Source organism: Drosophila mojavensis, unplaced genomic scaffold (genome assembly GCF_018153725.1).
Source record: "Drosophila mojavensis isolate 15081-1352.22 unplaced genomic scaffold, ASM1815372v1 contig_80, whole genome shotgun sequence".
In the NCBI taxonomy this organism is placed as follows: Eukaryota; Metazoa; Arthropoda; class Insecta; order Diptera; family Drosophilidae; genus Drosophila; species Drosophila mojavensis.
In genome coordinates, this window is record NW_025318906.1 from 4,346,194 (window position 1) to 4,361,387 (window position 15,194).

Sequence of the window (15,194 nt, forward strand, 5' to 3'; positions counted from 1 at the left end):
CTGTTCGTTAATTGAATTAAGTAAGTCACTTATCAGACGCGTGACTAATAGCTAATTGTGTGCGAGTGTGTATGTGTGTGTGTGCGTGCCTCGATTAACCTTACAATTTGCCAATACATTTACTTTTGTTATTGTTTACTGTTTTGGTATACATATGCTTTAGCTTTTCTTTTTTATAAATTTACATCTGTGTTTAGGAGTTGTGGTGTGTCTGCTTGTGTGTGTGTGTGTATATGTATATATATTGTCTTTATTCGTTGTTTGACTTACATAGTTTAACAAGTGCGTCTAAATACATTAAGTTAATTGGCTTGATTAGGTTTTAGGTTTTAGACTTTAAGGGCTAAGTATATAATCACTATCAAATGAAGGATGGTTTGTGTTTGTTTGACTGATTGATTGATTGATGATGGCCCACAAACTGGGCGCAACTTAAGGAAATTCACATGTTGCACAGCATCCCCGCCTTTGCCTCTCTCTCCCGCTCTCAGCAAGGCGTTTGCAGCTTCGTGCTGCTGCGCGTAAACTTCTTCAGCAGCTTGCTGCTCCATTTGTTGGAGCGCTTCTTGTTCTCCGAATAGGTTGACAGATTAGAGTTGCTAGCGTTCAGTGTGCTCTCCTGTTCCTGCATATGGATGGCACTAACGGACTGCGCATGCCGCAGCGGTTTGCCGGGGCTGCCGAAGTTCAGCGTTAGTTTTTGCAAAATTTTATCTTTGCGTTTGATCTTCAGTTCGGGCAATGGCGCCGTTGTATTGCCCGACATGGATTTGAGCTTTGTATCGTTTAAATTCCAGTCGGATAGATCTGTTACGTCCGCATCGTTGATTAAGATGCGCGGCGTTTCCGGCTGAGGCAGAGCTTCCGTTACCGGCGGTCTGTATTCAGATTAAGACGAGATTTATTTCATTAGTATCAGATTGAGATATTACTAAGATCGAGCTGTGCTTACGTAAGTAGTTGCTGATTGGCACTGTATATGGACGCCGCATCCACATCTTGCAGCGAACGCGCCAGCTTATCCCAGAAGTTGAACAAGCTCGACGTCTCCGTATAGTTAACGTGCGTATAAATAGCCAGCGTCTGGGGTATAGTCATGTTGTGTTTGTACAATATGGGTATTATCTTGCGTGTGTTGTTCTCTAGAATGTATTCACTTAGCACTTGAGTTAACTGATTATCTAAGAGGTGCTTACCGATTTGCAGCTTTTGCGTAAAGTTCACCAGATACGTGTTCTCGCGACTCTTGAGAAATTCCTCGGTGAGCACAACGATCAGATGGTTGCAGCGCGTGGCCATGAACTGTGACAGCTCGACATGCTCGAAGGGCACGCCCAGCAGCAGATCCCGATGCCTCAAGAAGAGCTACAATACAATAATAGATTAGATATAGTCTAGTATATGATGTCTATATATGTATATATAGATTCGCTTGCCTTGAGATTGTAGGGCGGAGACTCTAGGTTGTTCATAATGTCTGTTGCATGCTCGATGTCCGCCTCGGCGTACAGCACACAGGCATTGTAGCGGGGCAGCGGCTGTCCGTTTTGCAGGCATTTCTCATCATCGATGCTCAGCAAGTTGACATCGCGTGCCAGACTATTGTTGTTACGCTCCACACACTGAACAGTGGGCGTGGGCGTCAACTGCTCCAGCTGTTCTAGCTGCTGTTGCTTTGTATTATAACGATTTGTGTCCTTGACTGCAAAGATGGAAAAGGAAATAGATTTACTATCTCTCTTTCTCACACACTTTCCCTCTCTGCTTACTTAGATTCTCCTGTATATCATCGCGCACATCCCAGCGATCGATGATGCCCAGGTATTCCTCAAGATGCCCCACCTCAGCCGTTTGCGGATTATGCTTGATCCAGCTGTTGAGCACCAGGTCCATGGGCATGTTGGCAAACTCGTCCACATAGCCACGCTGGCCCGACAGCGAGGCAATGCCACGCCAGTCCCGTTCGTAGCCCTCCTCGGAGCGCAGCACCTTCTTGCGATTGAGCATGCATGCCAGCTGGCGGCGCGTCTCGGAGCTCAGCTCCGTCAGGGGCGTGCGATTGAACCCGGCTGTGGCAATGGTGCCCGCGCTGGGCCCCTCTGGCCCCGGCATCACCATACTCGGATAACGATAACGATCCACCCGACTGACGTCAGCGGGTGTTCGGCAATAACTGAGTGGACGGTTATGTGTGTGCGTGTGTGTGCCGCATACAAATTGAGGGCGCATTCGCATTCGCACTTAGCTTTTGGCGCTTGGACAATTGCAATAATTTGTCACAGCCTTTTGTTGTTGCTTTTGTTGTTGTTGTTGTCGTTCTCGTTTTTGTCGCTTTGATATTTATCAGCCCGTTCGGGTTATCAGTTAAACAATAAAACTAAAACGAGTTGCGCGTGAGTCTGTTAACTGTTTTCGGTGTTTGCTGATGCTTTATTGTTGTTGCTAGAATTGCGGGTGGCCGCCGGACGGTCCAGGAGCGGAGTGAGGGACGACAGGGGGGTGCGATCGAACGCACAAAACGGCCGTGCGCGAAATGTGCTGAACTGACCTCGACGAGCACCTCGCGCCGCGTCACCGAGCACAGCTACAGCTACAGCTGCTGTTGTTGTTATTATTATTGTAGCTGTTGTTGTTTATCTGTCTGTTGCTGCTGCTGCTGCTGCTGTCGCTGGTTTTTGATTGTTTCGCCCCTTGCGTCCAGCCCTGTGCTTCTGTCTGCCTGCGCAGAAGATTTTGTTTTTAAATATTTTTACACTAACTCACACGCACACACACAGGCGAACGCACATATACGATCACGCGACAGTTAGGTAAAAACATAAAAATAAACTCTATTTTATATTGATATTTCTATTTTATATATTTATAAATATTTTTTTATGTTGAGCCGTCCGCGACTTGCTGCTTGTTTTACTGCTGTTTTGCTTCTGTTTTTCTGTTTCGTTTTGCTGCGGCTAGTGACTGCGCGTTGTCGTTACTCGAATCGTGTTTGTTTATTTAGTTTGTTTGAATTTTTCCTATACGTTTTCCGAATGCTTTTGTTTAGCTCGCGTATTGCAGTTTATTTACTGCACGTTAATTGCTAATTAATTTGTGTTGCGTTTCCCCCATTTTCTGCGCAACAGGCTATTTGTTAGCGTTGTGTCGACTCGTTCCGAATAGCTCCGAATAAGTTCGATCGAACGAACGATACACTAAACCTGTGTGAACTAAAAAAGGCCGTGACCGTTGCTCATCTGGTTCTCTCCTATGTTAAACAAACATTTTACGCTATCTTGTCAATCTGCAGTGTTGTGATAATGGCCATCCAGACAAGCTGTTATTAACAGCCCTCGTTGCCGCTTCGCACTGATAACTATGTTAAAGTACGAGTGCAGTTCATGTTATTAGTACTTTTGCTCATCTCTAATATTTCAGTTTTACTTGCTAATAAAAGCAGATTTTCAAATATCGATTTTGAATACGCGCGCAAACAGTTAATGAATTTTGAATTGGTTCCATGTGGAGCAAAACTGTTAACTTACTGGTTCTCTGTTAAACATGAGCTGATGTGGCAGCACCGAAATATGGCGCCGAATTTGAATTTGAAATTTAGAGCTAATCCGCCTCAAGTGTGGCTCGAAGTCGAGATCTAATCTAAGCAAATTAATAATATGCTGATATATACCCATATATCCCAGTAAAGAGAAAACAAATCGTATTTCCATTTAAAAATTCCGTTTATTTTTCCATTGTTTTTCATGTTTGTTCAAGTTGATTCGTCGCATTTTCAAGAGTTTTTTGGTTTGTTTTGTTTTTGTTTCAGTTACAAATACTGATATACTAAACAGGTGACACAATTTAGCGGTTTGTTTATTATTTAAATTTAATATTATTTTGACTGCTTTGTTAGTTCAGAATTCAACATTGTTTGATGAATAAAACGCTGAATGCGTTCAAATGTTTGATTTGGTATTTTGGTTTTGTTTGTTTGATTTGTTTGTTTTTGATTTTGAGCAACAATTAACAGTTAAGTTTCAATTTTTGCACACATTTAGTTATTAAATTTTTGTTGTTATTTATCAGATATACATACATATAGGCTGCGCATGTATTCAACTAATTTTGTGGCAAACTTTCCCATTTACACCTACGCATTTTCATTATTGTTTTTAATTTTTCTTCTTTAGTTTTTAGGGTTTCTTTTAAATTACACTTAAAATTTTGTTTGTTACGCTATTTACATATTCTCTCAGTGTACTTTGTAAATAATTGCTTAAATAGACTTCGTTTTATACTTTTACTTTACTTTAGTTATTTTCTCCTTTTAACAAATTTTGTAGCCTCAATTTTTTTTAGAGTTATTTGTATTAATGCTTATTAAATAGTTTCCTTTTTTATTTAATGCAAGTTTTTTTTGTTTTCGTTTTGTATAATAATTCAGCTTAGATTTTTACACACTTAGCTAAATTGTTTTTGTTTTTATTTTGTTGTAGTTTTGTTTTTAGGTCTATGTTTAGCAAAAATTGTAATTAATTGTTTGCTCTTACATAGATTTATATATTATTTTCAATTTACTTATGTTAAATGCAATTACAAAGTACTTTTTTGTTGTTGCGAAATTCCATTTCATTTTCCAAAAACGTTTTCTCGTCTTATTCATATTTGTAGTTAAGCCTTGAAGCTTTTTGTTCTATTGTTTACAAAGATGTGGTTTGTGTGTGTGTGTAAGTGTATGTGTGGGTGTATTTGTGTGTGTGCATATTTATTAGTTGCTTTAGAATTTGTAGGTTTTAGTTCTTGTTAGAACATATTAGAACATATGACAGATGCAAGGGCTTTCTCTCTGTGTGTGTATGTATGTGTGTGTATAGACGTGTGTGCGTGTGTGTCTCTGTCTGTCTTTGTGCCTGTTGGCATGCTTATTTATTAAACAGTTGGCTCTAATACTCTCATTTCGCTTCGCATTTAACTAAAAAAAAACTTTGTTTTGCTAATTTAGTTATTCGATATTCAGAATTTGTTTTGAAATTTAAAGCTTTCCATTTATTTACTATTATGTTTTAATTGTTTCTATATATGAACTTTTGTTTGTTTTGTTTTAAATAGTCGCTAGCAGTTAACATTATTGACATCGATTTTTAGTTGAATTCATAATTTAGCAGCAGCTCTAGCAGCTGCTCCCCTCGCCAGTTATACACAATTTAATGTAATTGTATTTATTATTAATTAATTTAATTTCCTTTTTTAGTTTTATTATTATTTTGTTATATTTCTCACTTTCGATTAGGCACAATCTTACACAAAAATTCGAGCTGTTTATTCTTTTATTTCTTCAACAATTTGCTTTCCCTTGTTTCAATTCTTTTTTTTATTATTTTTAATAAAAGAGGCAGAAAGTTTGGAGCAACAAATTATAATATTTTCTTAGACTGCGCCTGAAATTCAGCTTTTAGTTTTTTGTTAGCTTTTTTGCGGCTGAAACCGATAGAATGTGCATATATATATACATACATATATATATCAATTTATACTTTATATAGTATATATGCTTAAAGCAAAATTTTATGGAAATTGGCAACAGCATGGCTAAGTACACACGCACACACACACACACACACACACACACACATTCGTATTTAAATACACAAAGAAAGAAAAAACAAATTTAATACGCTCGATTGAGGCTGTTTGTAGAGAATTTACATAGCCAACAGCTGGCTGTAAAAACAAACTATATATGTATATCCATATAAATGTAGATGTATATATACACATATATTTGTATAATATAAATGTATATACATATATACATATACTTATCGCTCGCACATACACACATACTTTTCTTTTGCATTTGCATTAAACAGTTTTATTTTCTTTTAACTGTAACTTATTATTTTTTAAGCTAAATTTAAAATTAATTTGACAACAAGCTCGTTTTGCACTTAAGTAACTTTTTGTTTTTAATTTAATTTTTTTTTTTTTTTTTTTTTTTGTAGTAACTAATTTATTAGACTATACAACAATTATTTAGGCGCCTTCTCTTCTACCTCTTCTCTCTATCTCTTTCTTTTGGCACACGCAAATTAAATTGTATTTAAAACTAGTTTAATTTGTTGCTCTCCTTTTTGTTTAATACTTATTACGCTTTCAGTTTTTTATTAATATTTTGAAAATTGTTTTCAATTTTTTCCTAGTTAATTTCCTCTTCATTTTTCACTTAAGACTTACAAAAACTTGTTGCTGCTTTTAACGCTTGGTTTTTATTTTGTATTTATTTTTTGTTTACTTATAAATACTTTCAGTTAACAACTTTGCTTCAGATATACATAACTATTGAGCAACTATTTTTATTTTACCTTACATTTATTTTCTTCTCTGATTTTTTCTGTTTCTGTTTTTGTTTTTGTTTTTGATTCTCCCATCTATGCCAAAAGCGCTACGCAAAAGTTTCATTGGGGAGGGCAGAAAGTAGAATTTATGCTGTTGGCTGAAGTTAGTTAATAAAGTAAATTAGGTTGGAAGTGAAACCAATGAACAAACTAACTAAACTAGCGAAACCTTTTGTTTACCATTAGTTTATATATAGACAGATACATACATATGCATGCTCTTTGGACAGAGAGGAAAACAACAGCAAATTGTGTGTGTTTTAGAAGACTTTTGCCTTTAAATTATGTCTATTGGCTATTTAAATTTTTGCAACTAATAAAATAAAACGTAAAAATCAAATAAGCAAAGAATATGTTAGCAAATCTAGAAAGAATATTAAAAAATAATAGACATAAAAAAAATTCAATTAAAAATATAAATATAAATAATATTCGATTGTATTTTATAATATTAAAATAGTACTAAAAATATATTTTTAAAAATTTATTTATATTTTTATAATATAAAAAAAAATTAAATATTATTATATTATATTATTTTTTATTATTTTATTTTATATTTAATAACAAAAAATTATTTATAAATTAACAACTTAATAAATAAAATTTTGTAAATATAAATGTTTATATGGTTAAAGCAAAGTGAATTAACTTTATCTTTTAGTCTGCCCTCGTATGCAATACTAAATTAATAACTTCTTATAACAGCGTAACACAACTTTTACTTATGCAGGTATTTCATCAGTTCTCGAACTTTATCCTTCATATACTAGAGCTTAAAAACCTTTCAGACTACGCTCGCATATTGTAATAAACATATATAAAAATAAAACGTAATCCTAAATGAATTCATAGCATTTGCTTAGCTCTCAACTTAACTCCAACCTACATTTCTTGCATTTTTTTAAATTACTAAATTATTTTTAAAATAAAAAAAAAAATCCCCTTATTTCAGATTTGCTTTATTGAAAACTTGTTTCTAGTTGAAGCGCTTTGGCATTTGGTGCGACGTCGAAGTCTCGACGTTGATAACAGATCGTAACACGTAAAAATTACAGTTGTGTGTGTGTGTGAATTTTTTTTTTTTTTTTTTTTTTTTAGCATACTTGACAATAAATACATTTACAATGCAATCGAACCAACTTTTTGTATTTATAAATAACATTTTTTTTATTTATTTATTTATTTTTTAACTGGATCACTTTTCATTAATTTTATGTTTTCTTTGACTAACAATCTGCTAAATACACGTATTGTTTTTAGTTTTTGTTATTATTTTCTGTTTTGGATTTTTGTTGTGTGTTTTTAAGAGCTAAATAGTTGTTTTTATCCACTGTAGCTTCGCTTCGTCTCCTCTAATTGTAGTTAACAAAGAGATTTGTTTTTTTTTTTTTTTTTTTTTTTTTTTGTATTGTGCGCATAACTTGTTGAGTCGAGAGTGGGGAGTTTCAGTGTTGAACAACGCCAGTGTTGGTAAGTAGCAACAGCAGTGGCTGATGTACATCAACTACCCTTGCCTAAGGAAATGCCGAAAAGCGTTTGTTATGGAAGCTGCAGCGGCTTGTGATGCTGCTGCTGCTGCTGCTGCTGGTGTTGCTGCTGCTGCTGCGCCTGCATCAGCAACTGTTGCTGTCGCTGCAGATTCAACTCCGTCATATTCTTCATCATGAGCGTGCGTTCCAGATTCTCCCGCATGCTGCGCTCGTTCTCCTGGCGAACTGCTCGAAGCGAATAGAGAAAAGTCGTTAGAGCGTATATCAAATAGTTGGAAATTAAACTAGATCTAAAGACATACATATATTATTATATAGTGCATTATCTAATGGAACAAGTTTCTCTGGACACATTTCACCGTTTGTCTGCTTCTGTTGCATTTCGTTTAAACTGCAGTTGAAGTAAATGCCTGTTGATGAATTCTTAGATATAAACTTTCATCAATCCAGACTATTTACTTTAAGCACAGTTCAACAGTTTATTCGCGATATCCGTTATTCGCCATTAATGGACCGCTTCCGGTTCCGTTTCCGGTTCATCGATAACATTTTCATATTTGGTTAAACAAGCCTTTGACCCAGCCCCGCTGGCGTTTCCCTTTCCCTTTGCATTTGCTTTTGCTTTTGTGCATTTTACAGCACTTTTAATTAACGGCAAACAGCAAAATTGACATGCGCATGTGGGCGTGGTCGCGCGTCAAGAGTGTCAAAAATTTGTTTGCCAATCAATCATACACAGCTGTGTGCGGGGGGCATCTGGGACAGTGGGCGTGGCTGGTGTCTGGTCTGTTGGTTTTGTTTTTTGATAGTTTGCTCTATTTGTGTCTGTCGCCCCGCCCCCCTCGTGTTTGCTTTTAACTTTGTTCTGCATATTGCTTTTGTCTTTGTTTGCTGTTGTTGTTGACTTTATTCTTTTTTTTTTGACAAAGATTCGAGTTGATGTTGCAACACAGTTTGTGCAACTGTGGCACGTTGTGTGCTGTGTGCATCTGCCTGCAATACGTAACGCTTAACTCTGTCCTGAGCACCGAAAAATTTAATTAAAAAATACTTGCCCTAAATGGCAGACACACATACACCAACACACACATGCATATATGCATACATGCACAGATGTACATACACACACTCATACGAACAAGCCAAACAAATATTCAAGTAATTTACGAACGCTTTTATTTAATTGCAAAATTAGTTACTCGTTTATCGGGAAAGGCAGCAAAAAGTTGAATTCAATGCAAATGAGTCGGCAAAGCATATACCCAGTAAAAGTATAAATTATGTAGCATAAAAGTGAAAATATATATTTGAAATTAGTTGTATAAAAGAAGTCGGAGCTAAGATATATGATAAATAATATATAGAATTTTCAATTGAATAATAATATACTTTTGAAGTGCACTCAAAGTATAAGCAGCAGTCATAGAAGTAGTAGTAGTATTACTAATAGTAGTAGAAGTAATAGTTTTAGTAGTAATAGTAGTAGTAGTAGTAGAAATATTGGTAGTAGTAGAAGTAGTAGTTATGGTAGACGTATTAGTAGTAGTAGAGTAATAGTAGTAGATGTAATAGTTATAGTAGTAGTAGAAGTAGTAGTTATGGTAGACGTATTAGTAGTCGTAGAGTAATAGTAGTAGATGTAATAGTTATAGTATTAGTAGAAGTAGTAGGAAAAGTAATATTTATAGTAGTAGTATAAGTATGAGTAGAAGATATAGTTATAGTAGTAGTAGTAGTAATAGTAGTGGAAGTAGGAGTAGGTGTTATAGTTAGAGTAGTAGTAGTAGTAGAAGTCATAGTTGTTTTAGTAGTAGTAGTTATTGTAGTAGTAGTATTAGTTATTTAATGGTATTAGAAGTATTAGTTATAGTAGTAGAGGCATTAGTTATAGTAGTAATAGTAGTAAAAGTATTAATTATAGTAGTAGTTTTAGAAGCATTGGTAGTAGTAGAAGTAGTTGTTATACTAGTAGACGTAGCTCTTAGCCTATATAATCCATTCCTAAATCCATTCAACTCTTTTCATATACCCGGAGTTTACAGGGTATTAAAATAACATATTAAATTTGATTGAAAAACCCTTATTCCCATTGTAAGCAACCCATATTAATTTTAGTTGCCCCTAAAGCTTATTCAACCACATTGCATGCACACTCACTTCACCAATTAACTTAAATTATGTCAATTGAAACGAAGAATTTAAGGAATGTTAAATGAACAGCTTCCATAATTGGAATTTACAGATATTAAATTACAGATATTAAAATGTTAATCAATAGCAGCTTTGAGTATATCTCTTCTCGATTGCCAAGTATTTACAGAGTAATTACAAAAAGAATTATATATTATTTAAGAGCCAAAAGTAGAATGCAATTATAATCTAATATATATGTATAGGAATACGAAGATTATTACTTAAAGGCAATTATAAATCATCTTGATTCATTTTCTTTAATCTAACAACTCAATAGAACTTTTTTCGATTGTCTAGCATTTACAGGGTATTAAAATAACAAATTAAATTTAATATGTGCACACGCGACGAGAATGCGGCACTTAAAAAAGAAAAAATTTGTCGTTGTGCCAAATGGACTCGAATGTGAAGGCGGCCAAGGCGGAGGGGGAGAGGGGGAGGAGCGAGCTCAAACAGAACTCAAACACAAGTTTGTAAGGGATCACGTGGTCTGTGGTCGTAATCCTTGTCCTGTTGCACGCAGGCGTAGGCGCAACGTGTTAATGATGACAGAGGCGCAGAGGGAGCGGGGGCGGGGGCGGGTGCGCTTGCGGGTCCAGAGGTGGGTCAGGCACAGGTGACGCTGAGGCTGGTTGGCTGCCATTATTCACTTGGCAAGTGCCGCCACAGCTGCCGAGTACAATGGGGCGCACAGTTCACATATGTGTGTGTGTGTGTGTAGGAGTGTGTGTGTGTGTGTATGTGTGTGTGAGGCTATTTGAGACCAATTAACATAGAACTTTCCCACTGGTAAACAAGTTAAATTGTTAACAACCATTATGGGCGCTCATAAATGCCGTCGTGTAACTTTCAGAGACTCACTTTGTCTCTGTGTGTGCGTGTGTGCTTGTGTGTGACCAGGTGTGTGTGTGTGTGTGTGTGTGTGTGTGCGTTGCTTCTTTGTGTCTTTCATGTTGTTTAATTATAAATGCGGCGTTGAAAGCAACAGCACAGCCTGTGGCTCGCTCTGGCTCTGACTCGGGCCATGGCAATGGCTCCTCCCTGGAGCCGCCTGCTGTGCAGTCACATGACGGATGAAGACCGAAGACCATGCAACTACAATGTAACTAATTAGTTTCCTGCCGCCCCGTGGGTGGCTGCTGGGCAGGCTGATGAAAATTTAAGAAGAACCAGAAAAGCCAGCAAGTGGAATGGGTTGAATTCAGTTGCCTTACTCGCAAATGGAAATTATTGAGGTAGCTGTGTGGTTTCCCCATTTTTTTTTTTTTTTTTTTTGGGTGCTCCCGAAACGAAAGGGCCATTAAGTTATTCAAATTGAAAATAGAATACTTGACAGCATAATTAATTGGAAATATTCTTTCAAATTCTATTGTAAAGAGGAATAGGAGCTTATGAAATGTTTGGCAGGAACTTATAAGAGAATAAATTAGTAAATTATAGTGAGGGAAAAAGCTGTAAGCTCCTTTGGTTCTCATAACATGCTTTCCTTTATACCCATCCAACACTGTATGTACTCAATAGCTGCAGGTCTTTCTATGACTTCATAAAGTCAAATCAACTTTCTGGATTACATGTTCTCCCCCTTCTTCTCTTTCCTTAACTACACTTTGTGCAATATATCAAGGCTTTAATGTCCTATCTATTTATTTCATAACTGCTTCTTCTTCTTCTTCCTATGGATAAACATTTATTTAATGTTAATTTTATTAATTTAAATCTGCCTTCTCTATATCATATTTTAAAAAATTTTTAATATACAAATATATTTACATATAAATACTACATATTACACATATATAATAACTGTATAAAAAATATGAATTTTCGCAACAATTTACATTTACGATTAATAAATTTGCCATCATCTGGACATTTCCATTGGTTCGAGAGCTTTAATAAACATATTTATTAATATTATTATTTTTCATTTATTTATTCAAAGCCCACGCTTGTTGTTGCTGTCTCTTTCACTCTTTCTGTCGCTCAATTGAAGTGCAAATTTTAATTTTCTGCACACATTTCCTACTCGACATTTGACGCCATCAAATGAAAAGTCCGAGTTTGGGTCAATGCGAGTGATTGCACTGATAATCATCATTATAACGATAATGCTAATTATAATTACTCATTATATTTACCATAATTGCAAATAATTTTAATTGCGTGTAAATGAGGTTTTTGTAGCGCTTTAACAGTTGATATTTATTGTTTGAATAAAAATTAAAAAATAATTCTTGTTTGCACTTATTAAATATGCATTTTATTAATTAGTATTATTTTTGCAATTATTTTTTTTTTTTTATTGAAAATTCAATATATGATATGTGAACTAAAGCTCAATAAAAAGTTCTGTGAGCCTCTTTCCTACAATGACAGGAATGTTTTGAAATGCTTTGATCTTATCTTTATAACTTCAATCTGATTTCATTAACTATAACCAATTCATTAAATATAGCCAATTATCTATAACCTTTAAGAACAGCTGCTTAAGTAGCCAAGCTCATTGACATTCTAACTTAAGGTCAAGAAGTTAAAACTAAGTTCACTCAAGTTTTAAGAAAATTGAAACTTTCAACCTAACCTTAGCTAGTCGAACGTAACCTAAAAGATGATTTGTTTTCAAGTTTATTTCAGTTATGTTTAGTTAACTCCACATAAGTTCTGAAAGCTCTTAGCTTGCCGTTTTAACTTAACCTCTACAAGTCTAAAAGTAACCTAACCTCACTTTGTCTGTAAAATCAGTTTCTTAAGCGTATTTTCTCGATGCTTTCAACCCGAGTTCAGCCAGACTAAGCTATCCCCACTCAAGCAATTAGAAAAGCTGCGAAGGCAACGTTGTTTATCGCATCTTTCAACTTAACCTCATTTAGCGGGTCTTAAGCACACTTAAACTAAAAGCGATTTTCTTTGCATAGTTAGCGTATAATCGCGAGCTGGAATTAGCTAGTCTCACGGAACTTTAGTTGATTGTGGTTATAGAGAATTTGATTGACATGATTTCTATATAAATATAACGGGTCTGGGCTGGCTAAGCTCACTTATTTGCAGTCATATATTTTATATATATATGTATATTTATTTTCTTATCACTTTTCTCTAGTGTATTATACAATTCTTCTTTCAGCTGCTTCTTCTTCGCTTTTATACTTTTCGTTTTCCTCTGTAGTCATTCGCTCTGATTACGTTTTTATTAATTTTGATGGCCATTATTTTTGTATAAAAGTGAAGGCAGGCAGAGAGAGAGAGAGAGAGAGAGAGAGAGAGAGAGAGAGAAATAGAGAGACAGAGACAGAGACAGACAAATATCTTTGACATTGCCGTCAGAGTTATTCTACTGTGTGACTGTCAATTTATTTGTTTGATGCGTTTTGTGGGCGTGGCTGATAGGGGCTGTTGCTAGTTGTGGTCGTTGTTGTTGTTGTTGGTATTTGACTTGGTCGCGTGGGCTTTTTCGCAGGACATTTTGACAAGGACGTGAAGCCAAATGAGCGGGCAATGTCACCAGCAGCAACAGCAGCCAAACAATTGTTGCCAATGTTGTTGTTGTTGTTGTTGTTGTTGCTGTTGCACTCACTCACGCGCGCATGAAAAAGTAACCTAGTTTCGCGTCGTAAACGTAAAATTACGACTGTATGTGTGTGTGTGTGTGTGTGTAAATAAGCGTGCAAGCCTGTAGGCGCACATACGTATACATACATGTATATATGTATGTATGTATGTATGTATAAAAAGGATGGCAGCCGTTGCCACGACTCGTAATGATGCACACACGCACACAAACAAACAACACAACTATTAAGTGAAAGTATAAAAAGTGAGCACGATAACAAAAAGGTCCTTGCAGACGCAGCATCCACAGCCGCACGCTTGGCCAGTAAGTCAGTGAGTCAGTCAGACAGACAGACAGCCAGAGCACATTGTCATTGTCTGTGCTTGGCTAAACACACACAACAAAATACAATACACACACACACACACACACGCAGTGCTGATTAGTTTGGCTGCTGCAGTCAGAGCCACAGCCGCACAGTCATTAAAGTCGAGGTAAGCATCATTTTTTATGGCCAACGCATGTGTGTGTCTGTGTGTGTGTTTTTGCATGTGTGTATATGTATATGCTATTGCTGCTCCTGGTGTTTGCAAGTCAGTTAGTCGCTTAGTCATTGACTCAGTTATGTAATGCACGAGATTTGCTCAAGCTTTTACCAGCTCAATTTTCATAAGTCAGCATCTGGCAGCTGTTCATTGGGGAATACGTAAAGGTATTTTGCTTGGCTTTATGTTTCCATATGGGAACCTAAACTGACCCACAAAACAGCCAGCCTAACTGCCTGCCAGTTAGTCTCACTGTCTCTCCGTCTCTCTGTCAGTCAGTCTGTCTGTCTGTCCGACAATGGAGCCATTGGGTCCACATTGCGTTTGCATTTGTGCGTTAGACAAATCAAAGGGAATTGCAAAATGGGAAACCAATTGCAGCCAATTGGGCTCTGTTACAGTTTGTTAAGCAGGAAATGTGTCATAATTGAATTTGATGTTCTCCTAGATGCTACGATAAGTATTATTTGAGTTTTATAACAGATGCAAGCAATACACATACAACAAAAGTTAAAATACAAATTGAAAAAGCTAATAACGAATAAATATGATAATATTATTCACATACTCATCATTAGCATCACATATCTATATCATAAAGTATCACAATTTAAATTATAAACATAATTTATATTGCAGCTCCTGCTGACAAACAATGCATGCATTGGAGGCATTCTCAGTACATGCAGATCAAAAGGATATCAGCCTTGGCTGTTCCATGGTTTCTAGTGGACCCTCTTATCCTTGGTTATATCATACCAGGAATGTAGTCCTTGAAACCCACAGAATGAAATTCCTGGTCCATCAATATGAATGTTATTCTTTCAGAAGACAGTTATTTATTAGCTGTTGCCCACGCAATGGCTTCCAGTCGACATACATATGCTTGGTCATACCATACCAAGGATATAGTCCTGGAAACCTAAAGGGTCGCATTAATGATCCGCAAATATGAATGCATTTCTTTCAGCTGACTTTTAAATGTGCCCCTTTTACCCCAATGAATTCCAGTCGACCCACATATCCTAGGTAATCAATG

At 36.0% G+C, this 15,194-nt stretch overlaps 2 protein-coding genes across 12 annotated transcripts in view; both read right to left on the reverse strand.

Annotated features, from left to right (window-relative positions):
- Positions 1–224: 224 nt before the first annotated feature.
- On the reverse strand, positions 225–3,205 carry LOC6578687 (myeloid differentiation primary response protein MyD88). Its single transcript, XM_002004559.4, has 5 exons — positions 1,770–3,205; positions 1,437–1,702; positions 1,197–1,365; positions 953–1,142; positions 225–878 (listed from the first exon to the last, which is right to left on the reverse strand). Exons 1-5 carry the CDS (start codon positions 2,233–2,235, stop codon positions 488–490), a joined length of 1,482 nt encoding a protein of 493 aa, XP_002004595.2. The 5' UTR covers positions 2,236–3,205; the 3' UTR covers positions 225–487.
- A 4,422-nt stretch (positions 3,206–7,627) lies between these two features.
- LOC6578691 (pneumococcal serine-rich repeat protein) overlaps positions 7,628–15,194 on the reverse strand; it is a 103,816-nt gene continuing 96,249 nt past the window's right edge. For 7 of the 11 annotated variants that reach the window (XM_044010969.1, XM_044010967.1, XM_044010970.1 and 4 more), the window contains one exon: positions 7,628–8,092. In XM_044010969.1, the coding sequence (XP_043866904.1) occupies positions 7,917–8,092 (176 nt within the window). In that variant the 3' untranslated portion in view covers positions 7,628–7,916. The remainder of the gene's footprint in view (positions 8,093–15,194) is intronic. The other 4 variants (XR_004364068.1, XR_004364067.1, XR_004364069.2 and 1 more) reach the window with 1 other exon arrangement.

Excerpts from the sequence above, each read along its gene's own strand:
- LOC6578687 (XM_002004559.4), bottom strand. The coding sequence starts at position 2,235 with ATGCGAATGCGCCCTCAATTTGTATGCGGCACACACACGCACACACAT. Across the intron at positions 1,366-1,436 it reads CTCCGCCCTACAATCTCAAG|CTCTTCTTGAGGCATCGGGA; the intron begins GCAAGCGAATCT and ends ATTGTATTGTAG. Across the intron at positions 879-952 it reads GCCAATCAGCAACTACTTAC|ACCGCCGGTAACGGAAGCTC; the intron begins GTAAGCACAGCT and ends ATCTGAATACAG.